The 13,226-nt window shown below is 43.4% G+C and overlaps 1 protein-coding gene across 4 annotated transcripts in view; it reads right to left on the bottom strand.

The window, feature by feature from the left end:
• tmem132e (transmembrane protein 132E) overlaps positions 1-13,226 on the bottom strand; it is a 387,724-nt gene that overhangs the window by 33,575 nt on the left and 340,923 nt on the right. For all 4 annotated transcript variants that reach the window (XM_084374076.1, XM_084374077.1, XM_084374078.1 and 1 more), the window contains one exon: positions 12,193-12,336. In XM_084374076.1, the coding sequence (XP_084230202.1) occupies positions 12,193-12,336 (144 nt within the window). The remainder of the gene's footprint in view (positions 1-12,192; positions 12,337-13,226) is intronic.

Raw genomic sequence — 13,226 nt, forward strand, 5'->3', positions numbered from 1 at the left:
TGATTACCTGCAGCAGCTGATTGTTTTGTCTAAATTGATGTTAGCATTTGTTTATTTATGAATCCAGCAATTAAAGAGCAACTTTATCTTTCATTTGAAATCATGTTTCTGACCACCTGAGTGTAAGAGTCCAACAGTCTCTCTTTAGCATACGTGTAGAGACGGTTTACTGGTTATGAGAGTATAAAATAAGGCTGTAATTCATAATTCACTATTTCATTGATAAACCAGTAATCTGAATAAAATCTACAAGGATTCAATGATGTGAGCAAGAACGAGTCAATCTCAAGTCCTGTTTGGATGTTTTCTCTGGATTTGGTGGAGGATGATGTCACCAGACGAGCTGCATGGAGACATCAGATGTTTAAATCATCTCCAGCTGCTGCAGGTGTTCAGCAGAACGCTGCAACTCTGTTTTACTGTGAAGCTCCAGAGATGTGGGTGACATTTGTAACAGGACGTTTGTGGGTGAACTGTTCTGAAGAGTCACAATTAAAACTGATACAATCAGTTAACACTGATATATCTAAAACCTACACACCAAAACTGTCCATGACCTGACAGCAGGAGGAACCTGTCGTGTATTTTGACTCTTATAATGATATTTATGTGGATATTCACACACTGTTGCCACTGAGGCTGTGGAGTCGGCAGGTTTTTCTTCCTCCCTCAGACTCTGCGGCCTTGATGCCTCAGTGCTGAACCACCGCTGCAAACAAAGCTCGCTGGCTGAGGCCTGTTCTCGGATCTCATTTGCATCTTTTATGCAGTCAAATTATGTCTTCATAGTAACTCCGTGTTTGTTAAGCATGTTCAGTGTAAATTAGTCATGCACGCCACGTCAACACCCTCCACCTCTCCTGTCCGTTCTCTGCATAATGATCTATGAACAATTAGACACATGATCTGCCAACAGAAGCTTTTAGGCAAACACATAATTCATATCACACGAAGGCTGACAGCAGCGTGACATTTCACATGAACTTTAGTTCATCACACCTACACGCCACATTAATAAACATATTCACGTGTTTCATGAGACGGTTCTGTAACGTGAGCTCATCTGCGACTGAGAGTGAATTCAATATATGGAGGTTTCTAAATTTAAGTCTCAGCAAATGCCATTTTTAACTTAAAGCCATTCTTTAGCTTCCCCATCTCGTCAGAAAGCGCCGGCTCTATTTGAATTATCATAAATACTTGTCCCCCTCTAACACTAAATTATTAACTGCGATGGATCTGGAGGGCTTTGCTTTTGGGCTCCCGTCGAAGATTTATCTAGTGGTGGGAGGTAGCTGGCATTGTAATCAGAGGATCTAATCTCGTGCAAATGGAGGTCGGGCTGGCCAGTCTTCTCAGGGCTGGGGATTCATCATAACTGGGAGGAGGTCCGGGTAATATAATTCCCCCTCCATGCAGACTGGCGGAGGGGGTGGAGGGTGGAGGGCCTTCTTAAGATGACAGTCTTTCCCTCTGCTTCAGTTAATGCAATTCTGCAGGGTTTGACCTCACGGGCTCCTGCAGTATCAGCTCCTCTGTGTTATTGTTCTGTCTGCTCAGTCTGAGCTGCACAAGAAGAAGAAGTAACTCAACACAGTGACCCCGGCCACCTTGATTAATCACAGCGCGGCCTGCTGCATGAGAGTGAGTCGAGAACATCTGCCTGACATGTACTCCCTCCGCCCTGCAGCCACACACACGTGCACGCACGCACACACTGACAGAGAGCCGTCGCTGCAGCGCCGCTTCAGCTCCTGCGGCTACTGCTGCTGATAAACTTGGCCGGCTAATTGCAAGTCAAAAGCTGTTAGCAACTGCGGGTATCAGTGGCCCTGTGGGGGCTCGCTGAGGAGGGCTTTCACACACTGAGCTGCCACACGCCGTCACACTGCTGCTAATGCGCTGTGGCATCCTCCGTGGTGCCAGCAGATTGCCTGGGTGGAGACAGATCATCAGGACAAGTGAGAGCGCTGCCTGCTGTTGGTGCTGCAGCGGTCACATGATGCTCAGCGAACGACTGGCGAGGTTAATAAAGGTGAAGACACCTCAGGACCTCTCACACATTTATTCCATAACATTAACTGAATTAATTTCCCAAACGGTTCCAGTGAAGGCAGCAGCTTCTGTCCTTCAAGCTAGCAACGCCCTAATAGCATCCGGACGCGATCATTCATTAACACAGAGCAGCTAATTCTCTGTTCAGCCGCATTCTGCACCAACAACACTTCAACACATTTACTCATATAACATTTATTCCATCCTGATGATCAGTTAACACAGGCTCATTATTTACACACGACACCCTGAAGAGATCATTCAGCTATTTAGTCCTGAACCTCCACAGAGGTCGGAGAGTTACAAGATCTGATTAAAGGAACAGTTCAGAGTCATTATCTCCTCCATGCTGATGGAAAAACAGGTGAGGTTTCGTAGTCCACAGAACATTTCTGGTGAAACAAGAACCATCTCAAGTCCTGTTTGGATGTTTTCTCTGGATTTGGTGGAGGATGATGTCACCAGACGAGCTGCATGGAGACATCTGATGTTTAAATCATCTCCAGCTGCTTCAGGTGTTCAGCAGAACGCTGCAACTCTGTTTTACTGTGAAGCTCCAGAAATGTTTGTGGACTACGAGACTTCACCTGACTTTATATCATCAGGAGGCGATGACTGAGCCTGACTTTATATCATCAGGAGGAGACGATGACTGAGCCTGACTTTATATCATCAGGAGACGATGACTGAGCCTGACTTTATATCATCGGGAGGAGACGATGACTGAGCCTGACTTTATATCATCAGGAGGAGACGATGACTGAGCCTGACTTTATATCATCAGGAGACGATGACTGAGCCTGACTTTATATCATCAGGAGGAGACGATGGCTGAGCCTGACTTTATATCATCAGGAGACGATGACTGAGCCTGACTTTATATCATCAGGAGGAGACGATGGCTGAGCCTGACTTTATATCATCAGGAGGAGATGATGACTGAGCCTGACTTTATATCATCAGGAGGAGACGATGGCTGAGCCTGACTTTATATCATCAGGAGACGATGACTGAGCCTGACTTTATATCATCAGGAGGAGACGATGGCTGAGCCTGACTTTATATCATCAGGAGGAGACGATGGCTGAGCCTGACTTTATATCATCAGGAGGAGACGATGACTGAGCCTGACTTTATATCATCAGGAGGAGACGATGACTGAGCCTGACTTTATATCATCAGGAGACGATGACTGAGCCTGACTTTATATCATCAGGAGGAGACGATGGCTGAGCCTGACTTTATATCATCAGGAGGAGACGATGGCTGAGCCTGACTTTATATCATCAGGAGGAGACGATGACTGAGCCTGACTTTATATCATCAGGAGGAGACGATGGCTGAGCCTGACTTTATATCATCAGGAGGAGACGATGGCTGAGCCTGACTTTATATCATCAGGAGGAGATGATGACTGAGCCTGACTTTATATCATCAGGAGGAGACGATGGCTGAGCCTGACTTTATATCATCAGGAGGAGATGATGGCTGAGCCTGACTTTATATCATCAGGAGGAGACAGTGGCTGAGTTAACATTTGTGTGCGAACTGTTCTGAAGAGTCACAATTAAAACTGATATAATCAGTTAACGCTGTGTATGCGTTGTTTTCTCTGGATTTGGTGGAGGATGATGTACTGTGGACAGTAAACTGTTTTTAATTTATAGAGCATGTTGAACATTTATGTGACAGCAGGAAAGGTCACGAGAGAGACGGGACGACACGCAACATACTCGACTTGAGCCCCAGTTACCACGGTTACACAGTGGCAGATCTATATGCCAACTGGTTGACCATGAAGATCAATATAAAAATGGTAAAAAGAGAAAAATAAACAAAAGACTCAACATGTTGGAGCTGTTATTATCCCAGAGGTGGTCAGAAATGAACACTCAGCTGGCTGCTGTTGTTCCTGCTCTCCGATTTCCTTTAACGGTATCAAACACACGACAGGAAGTCAAGTGATTTTCTATCCCACGTCTCAAAGTCAAAGAATAACAAAGAATAGATCAGCGCAGGAGAAAAATGGAGCCATCTTGATGACATCCCCTGGCACCAGTCTCCAAACAGAAACCACAATTATCCCAGATCTTAAATTTAAATATTCGCTGAATTAATAGCCCAGACGTTCTGCCAAATAGAGTTTCCAGTTAGCGATAACATATGTATTAAATGAGCGCTGCATGAAAGCTGACATATGGCTAGCATTACTGGGACTGTGTCTTGGAGCTGTTGTGAAGCTTTTCTTCATGTGATGGATGTTAGCTGGCTTCAAGAGCAGTGCAACCAATGAGTTCATTTAGCTCTGTTAGCTAAATGAGCCAGCCCCCATTAGCCTGTTGTTGGGAGGATTAATGATGGTGAGTGTGAGAATGATGTGTTGTTCTGGAAAGCTCCGACTTTTGGAAACGTTCAGAGGTAATTTAAAAAATCCTCATATTTTTATTGATTTCATAATAAAAGAAGTGAGCTGTAGCCTGACTACAATTTGGTTTCCATTCATCTCAACTGTCAGGTGGAGGTAGACCTCCAGACCGAAGCAAACAAAACCAAAATGACTATGATTCTGCTTATCAATGATATTACCATCTGTCCTCAGTGACCAACATGCACAAGGTTATTTACACAAAGACAGAAAGAAGTTCATGCAGAACATTTGCTGAATTCACAAGAAGGAACAAATCAGTCAGAATCAGTCAGAGACAGAGTTTCACACAGTTTATAAAGTGTCTCCAACTCAACAACTCACTAAACTGACACATTTGTTAAGGGAGTCTGGGGACAAAGAAGTAGCCTATACTGGTTACTGGTTAGTGTGTTTGTAAAATGTGACATGTTTAGATCAATAAAATGTTTCTTCTTTCATAAATTGAGTGTAAATGGTGAAATCAGTGTAAACAGTGTGTTCAAACAGCTGCTACATGTTGGCAGGTCAGACTTTAGCACTTTAGACACAGAAGCAGACAGGCTGGTACAGCCATGCTGCCACAAACTGACACTTTGTACAAGGAAACAAACAACTGACTGTTTTCATTTAATGCTGAATTTACAACAAGGAGACAATGATTCAGAGTCTGTCAGAGACAGAGTTTCACAAAGGTTGTTAAAGGAACTTGGGGCAGGATCTGTGAAAAAATAAACATGCATTTTAAGTTTTTTAATGCTAATGAGTGATGAAGCGTTCACAACCACAAAGAATGAGCCCACCCACGTTTCTCTCCGTTGCCTTGAACAGGCTGTGTGCTGCATGATGTGCTGCAATTCGGGGTCCGAACTTCCCGCGCAGTCCTGCGGACGTGACGTCAGATGACGCTGAATGCGCGTCCTTGGATACGGGAAGAAGACAACAAGGTGGACCCAGACTAGTGTTCGGGTAGTAATGGATTCTGCTACGGCCAGCAAACGACCCACCACCACACAAAGTCCACTAAAAAGTCATACTAAGAAGAAAACGAAGGTTTTATCAGCAGCATGTCGTGAGTCGAAACGACCAAAGCCGGGCTGGGACCCGGATACACATCAGATACACGTTCAGCTCATGGAGGCAGCTTCAACTTGAACTGGGACTGAGAACAGATGCTGACGTGGCTCATTTCCTAGTAACCAGGTAAGAAAACATTACAGGTCATGTTCAGAGCTTGATTTGAAAATCATAAGAGATCACGAGGACTCGGAGTGACCTCACGTGCAAAGTAGCGTTAGCTGCAAACATGTAACTAAGTCCAACGCTGTGTAACACTGAATAGTTACAGACTGTAATTTTCCACGGTCCTGTAATCTGAGACCGAAGAGTTAGAAATGTGTCCCTTTATATACGGGACCGAAAGCCCAACCTGTTATCTGGGAGATGACGTTAGCAGCTGGATGTAGCCACAAGCTAACGGTTTGTTTGTGTCTGTGTAGCAACATTAGTCGCTAACACACAGCAGTCCCGTATCAGAGACGATATTTCTGTCCCCAGTATGCCGTCTTTGCTTCGCCTGTGCCTTCAGACTGCATCAACCGTAACGGTAAATCGCCGCGCTTGTGTGTCGCTACACACAGCGAGCCGGCTGCTTCATGTGTGTGTGGGGATAAGGCATCAGCTGCACTGCTGTGACGAGTTCATGCACGCTCCTGCACCAGCTCGGCTGATGGCTACAGTTACCCTGACGGCCACAACAGCCGTCGTGTCACTATTGAGTCTTATTTCTTGATCCTGCCCCAGGTCACTTTAAGTTTCTCCTCATGAAACAACTACATTTGTTAAGGGAGTCTGGTGATGTTGCAACTGGTTTCATAATCTGCTAAAAGCCTCGTGTGGGAAAACTTTCCAGAAGGTTTTTCTGCAGGGATTTGATCCCATTTGGCCACAATAGGATTCATGAGGTCCAACACTGAGGCTGGGCGATCACGTCTGGCTTACAGTCAGCGTTCAAACGTATCCAAACAGCTTTGTGAACAATGTTAAGGAGACGGATCTGTGCAGCTCTACTGTCAAAAACATCCCTGTATGTTAATGTGAAGTGAGCAGGCAAAAGAAATGAACCAATAGATATTAACGTGAAACTTCCCCAGTTTATTACTTTTATTAAAACTATTATTTTTTGTATTACAAGTTTTCTGAAATGTGTATTTTTTCTTTTCACTAGTCCGAAAAAAGGAAAAATGTTATTAAAGCAAATTTGGGTGAACTGAATAATTAAAATTAGAGTCATGTATGTTTAGTACAAGAACTTCAAGTAATCTCATTACATTCTTCATGTGATCACGTGACATTTGTCTTCCACCTCCTGCACAATCATTTCTGCACCTTCCACCCTGAGCTGCAGCCGACCTCACCTGTCCTGGTGTTATCAGCTCATTTCTCATCTTTAGATGCTAAATTTGGGTTTGCGTTAAGGTAAACGTGTCACACTGATATGCATGTGTTGCAGTGACGAAGGCGCCTTCGGTCTGATACAGTATGTGTGCAGGACGACTGCAGGCATGAGATGTGATGTGCAGACACAAGGCCTTATCTCTGTCTTCACATGGGCTCTGTGAGTCACTGTGCCAGGGGAGAAGATGATGGCTGGCGAGTTCCTCCAACCCCCAACACTCTCCCGCCGCCTCCTTTCTGTCCTCGTACAACGAAGGAGCCTTAATGATTCCTCCTGCACATGCACACACACGCAGCTACAACTGTGCACACAGGGCTGGCTTATCTGCTATAGGCTCTTGATGCACACGGCGGCTTAGTTATTTCAGAATAAGAAAGAACTGAAGAAATAAATAAAAGTTCCAGTGGAGGAAAGTGACAGCCTCTCACCTATTTTTACTCTCAGAGTTGGAGGAAAAATACGCCCGCCTGTGGGCTGGCAAACATTTAAATAAGAAGAATGCTGGGCTGAAAATAAAGCTTCATTCAGGGGAAGTCTGAGAAATTATTTTAGTTTAAATGCTGTTTGTTTCCGTCTCAAAGTCACAAGGGCAATGTGACAAGGTACCTGACAGCTCTGTGGCGTTTTCAGCTCGGCCACTGGAATAAATTAATCGACAGTTTATGTTTCTCTCAACTAGGATATGTTCGAATTTGGTACCAGTTTGACACTTGTACAATCTGTGTTATATCACATTCTCGTTACATGTAGATGAGCTGACTTTCATGTCAGGAGGTGGAGGTGGAGGTGGAGGTGGTGGAGTTACAGCGAGGCGAGCAGGCTGCCGAGCCACAGACTGTGTGTTCGAGACAGAGTTTGTCAGCGTGAAACCGCTGGATATTTTCCAGCTGTGTTTGAGGCGACAGAACCGTCTATTTTAATCCGATCCGATCTTCTTCTAACCCTGACACCTTGTTCTTAGTGCATGTGAGCATCAGATACAATGTGGTGTTGGACGCTCGCTGTCCACATTGAATGAGTTAATAATAAATTATTTTTCCATACGTGTTTGTGGAGACAGAAGCAGGTGTTTGAAGCCAAAGCATGATGTTTTCCTAAATGTCCGCCGCGTGTTCTGGCGCAGCAGTTATGTGTGTGTGGTATACAAACAGTAAGTTGGGAGTGATGGAGTGTTTGAGCCTCGTTGGGTGAATCTTATATTTCTGTATTCTGGGCGACGTTTTATTGAACTGTCATAACTCGTGTATTTCCTGGGCCTGAGGGGCTCATTTTAAATTAGCCTCGAATGTTCAATGGCAGGAGCACTGAAGCAAGCCCACTCAATATCACATGGCCCAGCGCCTTGTCTTTAATGGATAATGAAAAATGATGAACGACGAGCTGATGGCCAGCCGTCACAATGCAACACCTGTTCTCTTCTATTGACAGTATACAGGAACCTCACTGATCTGAGCTCTGCTACCAGCTAAAGTCACACCTTCATTCATTCTCCTGCAGGTATCTGAACTGCACTGCAGCCAACATTAGTCCAGTATATCTAAGTGGAAATATATTGGACAGATACTGGTCTTTAATAAGAAGTGATACGATATGACTGAAGTCAGTATCTGGTTGGGCTTTATGGCTTCCTGCCTCAGTCTGTAAAATCTACAATCAAACCTGCCTCAGCTGACCTTGAGCCGCTGCTGAACCACCCAGCTGGATTTCATTAGTCTGAACAGAGGTGATAGTTTTTATTACTGAGTGAACAAAACGATTCTCCACACAGACCAGAGTCGCTTTTCTTCAAATATAAGAAACTGATGTGGTCGAACTTAAAGATTCCAGTTATTAGGAGACAATTATTAATCCTGATCGTACTGTGAGTTCTGTCTGATCCCTGATCACTGAGCGTACTGTCACATTATTAGCATTATACTATATGTATACATACTGCACACGTTCATGCTGCATATATTTCTCTTTTTCATATCTACCCCTTGCTGTTGGCTATACCTGTGTACACTACTCTGCATTTTACACATCTTTGCACTTCTAGTTAGATGCTAAGCTACATTTCCTTGTCCAGAAGGAGGCAAATAACAAAGTACACCTACTGTCCTTCAGTCCATGTCTCAGGTATCTGTCCTGTACCTGAGTATCTCTGTGACTTTCCCTCTCTACATCTGAACACAAACATCTGAACTTTCTCCTCCTCACAGCTTCAAACAGCCTCGTTACTTTAGTTTGATGCATTTGAGGTGAATTATGGATTATTGTTATTTGGCGTCATCGCACGCCGCCTTCCCAACATCACGAGACTGATGTCGACCTATCAGAGCACATCACGCACGGCAGACGCAGCGAGACGAAACAAAGACGTGAAAGACGTGAACAGACAGAGAGGGAGGCTGATGGGGAGAAAAGGCGTGTTAGTGTCTCGTATCTGCAGAGAGTTTCTTATTTTCTCTCTTTGTTGCTGCTCAGGACGCTTTACCAACCCAACATGTGGCTATTTGACGTCCTGGGAATGAGACTCAACTATCAACTATCTTTGTGGTGCGTTCAGGAACAGCTGGGACAAATCCTACTGACTCTACCTTTAACTTTAATAGTCTTTGAATTATATTAATATGACGTGAGCTTCAGTTAGCTTTGACCACAAATGTCCTTCAGAGGGAGACTTTTTACTCTGATACTCTGAGTACATGTCAGAGCCTGTACTCGATTACTTTTACTGGAGTAAAGAAGCTGAATCAGTACTTCTACTTCTACCAGAGTCTGTTTTTACACAAGTATCTGAACTTCTCCTGGAGGAAACAATGTGCACAAAGACAATAAAGTTGATCTAATCTAAAATATAGAAATGATCACCGTTAGATAGGAATCAGATACAGTTGGAGAAATAAAATAAAGAAGAAACTGGTTTAAGAAAAATCCCACCAGCATCAGCTGTCTCCATCCTGGCAGAAAGGTTAAAACAGCCTGTAGGTGTTCAGAGATGGGCTGACCCTGTGGGACGTCAGAGGACTGCACAGTGAAGACAGATTAATGTGTTGGTGAGCTCTGTTGATCTTTCAACGACACAGAGGTGGCCTTCTTTTAACCTGGCTATATCACCATGGTAACGACTGCTGCACACCTGACCTGGTCCGGAGGAGGTGATGCTCACAGTTTCAGATTTAAAGCAGCTATAAAAAGCATCACCTTGATCTGTCGAGTGAGCTCACACAAAGAAAGCCTGGATGTAACCGTCTCTTTGTTCATTAAATACATGTGAGATAGTGAGCGTCACCGGCCTGATAATGAGAGAGTGGGTGTAAGGCAGCAGAAACAATATACAATCAGCATCCTCCTTCATCACGCTGCCAGTTTCACCTTTGTGCAACAAACGCTGGTGTCCAACAAACAGTGAAGGAAGAAGAAAGAGATGAAAAAAAAAAAGTGAAGTTTCTTCATCTTACAAAGCAAACGAAGAACAACAGGAACAAACTAAATCTTTCATTTTTTAGTTTCATTTATAAAAGCTATCTTTCAGTTTGGGTTTAATTCCCTTCATCTGGTCATAAAGAACATGGGACTGGACTCTGTTAATCAGCAGCGTTTGTGAGCTGCACCAGCCTGAAAACCAAGGTTTCATCTGAGCTGTGGCCTCATTACGGTGCTTTGTTGGGTTCCTTGTTCAGCGCTGACTGAACTCAGCGTTGGTTTATAAGCAATACGGCACTTATAAGTCATTAAAAGATACTTATTTTATTTACCAGATTTCCTGCTATACATGTAAAATAAGGCATGTATACACAACTAAAAAGATTAGTAAAGGTTTTAATTGTCTCAAAGCATTACAAACACTTTTATTAAGAAACTTGTCAGGCTTTTATTATTGTTGTTAACACACCTGCCAACATTAGGCTGTGAAAAATAGGGAGATATATATGAATATTATTAATCTTAAATCTCAGTTTTAGGAATATGTAAATGTAAAAGTGATCAAGAGATCAAGAGTGAGACCGAAGACGAAGGATGAAACCATGAAGGACTACAGTCTGCAGAGTGGAGGCGAGAGGACGAGCAGGTGAGGAGGATTTCTTAAAACAAAGCTTTTTCTCTGCTGTCCGGTCTTTGACACACGTCAACAGAGTTTAAGCTCGCTGATAATGAAGCTTTTAGCAAACTCCCTCCAGGGTGAAGATTTAGTGTTCGTAGAGAATACGAGCTCTGAGGATGTGTTGCGATATTTGAGTGTTTGTTTGTGTGCTGACGGAATAAATGTTATCGTGTTTAACTTTATATTTAGAACGACACAAACAGACATTGATAATACGATGATGGAAAACGGACAGAAACAGCTGCTGACAATGTTTTACTGACAAATTATTCAAGAAGATTCAAGAAGCGGAGGGACGCTCACCTCAGCCTCTGGGCTGCGTCGAGAGTCAGGCACGTCTGAAGTGTTTAGTGCGTCCAAACTTCTCACAATTGACGATAAGGGTGTTGATTATGATATCATGATGTTATTAATGTTTACCATCTTATAAGGACTGATAAGGGCCGTATTATTTATTAACTCATGCATCTTGCCAGGACCTTAATATAAAATGTTAGCAGATGTGGTGATATAAGGAGACATTATGATATTAGTATTATTATAATTTGCATGCGAGGAAAGCGGAGGAGGAATGAGGCAGCGTGCTGTATATCTGAATATAATAATATACAGGATACTCTGTTTACTTCATCTGAGGTCACATCTCCCTCGTGCACCATCACTTTTAATAAGATCACCAGTGCAAAACAGCAGCGCGACACTTCACCGTGCTGCCTATACAATTATGCAATCTGCCTATAGTGGAATCTATTATGATTGTAATTGACTGGAGAAAATAATAAGGGTGTAATCACAGCCTGTAATGTGCTCTGCAAGTTGTTGTGATCCCACTTTAATTTATTTAATCAACAAACGAGACTTGATATGGCGTCTGTGAGTGCTGATTGTTCCCGGCGTCCTCTGACACCGCTCTGATGTCTGACAACACGAGATGGTGTCTGAGGGTGGGGAGCCTCAGAAAGCTTCAGCTGGAGCTCTTCTTGAGTTTTAGGAACATGCAGTGATTTTATCTGACGCATAAAGCAAGAATCAAATCATGAGTACATATCGAGGAGGCCAGAATGAAGCTTTTATGCTCTCCTGATGTTGTGATGTGATGTTGGGCCACTCCTCAGTATTAGTGGAAGAGTAAAGGGATTATATTTTCTAAATTGACATCAGATGTTGAGGAAACGAGGTTTACCATACCTTAACAATGTCTTCATTGGAGGACTTGCACTGCACAAAGGCTGAGACGTCAGTGACTGCTCCGTTCATCTCTATGGAGACCATTTTGACGGGAATGGCCACGGTGCGTCCGGTCAGGATGGCCGTGTTGATAATCTCAGTGTCCTACGGAGAGAAGGAATAGATATTCATGAAGCAGTGGGAGGCAGACGGTGATTTTCTCTGATATTTCATCAGCATTACTGATGTCCACATTTAAAACCATTAGCACCAGGGCTCCGACTCTCTCAGGTGATACTCTCAGTGGCAGACCAGAACTCATTTCACTGAGACGACTTTCATTGGATTTCATCAACTGACATTTTCATTTCAGGTACTCTGTTCATTTGGTGAGCAACTGGAAGTCGCTGAAATGGGGAAGAAAAAGACAGAATGGAAAGAAAGGTAATAATCTTCACCTTAACCATTCGAGGAAACACATGTGGTTTAATGGGTCCTGCCAGGTAAATCACAGCATCAAGCTTCACATTTCAGGCTGCATAAAACACATGACATTTACTGTAGCAGTGTACCAGCAGACAGGAACTGATGCAACGATGTGCTGTTCTACTTGAGGCTGAGCACGTCAGTGTTGGAGGAGATGGGCTCTGTCACAGCAGGAGTTTCATTAAGGATGGAGGCAGCTTTTTAAAAAGTTCACAACGACTCCTGAAAGTGCTGCTGCCACCATGTGTCAGAGCAAAGTGTTGTGTGAATACTAAAACATGATACCTGACTTTACAACTTGATCAGTTTATAGAAAACCTGTATAGTAATTGTGCAGTAAGACTCTTAGTGGTGGTGACGTTTAAGTCATGTGACCGTGATGTCGTCTGTTTGTGGCCTAACATTAGCTTTTTACTGTACACATTTAATTTAGGTTCATCTGTGAAGATTATCTTGATGAACAGAACATACAGCAGACTTTTGTGACCAAGAGTGGAGACCAAAGTCTTATGTTACTGTGTGTGACGTGAGTTATTGTAACCTAGAGTCTGATCTTTTCCTAAACCCAA

Source organism: Pagrus pagrus (assembly GCF_965226575.1).
Source record: "Pagrus pagrus genome assembly, chromosome: 14".
In the NCBI taxonomy this organism is placed as follows: domain Eukaryota; kingdom Metazoa; phylum Chordata; class Actinopteri; order Spariformes; family Sparidae; genus Pagrus; species Pagrus pagrus.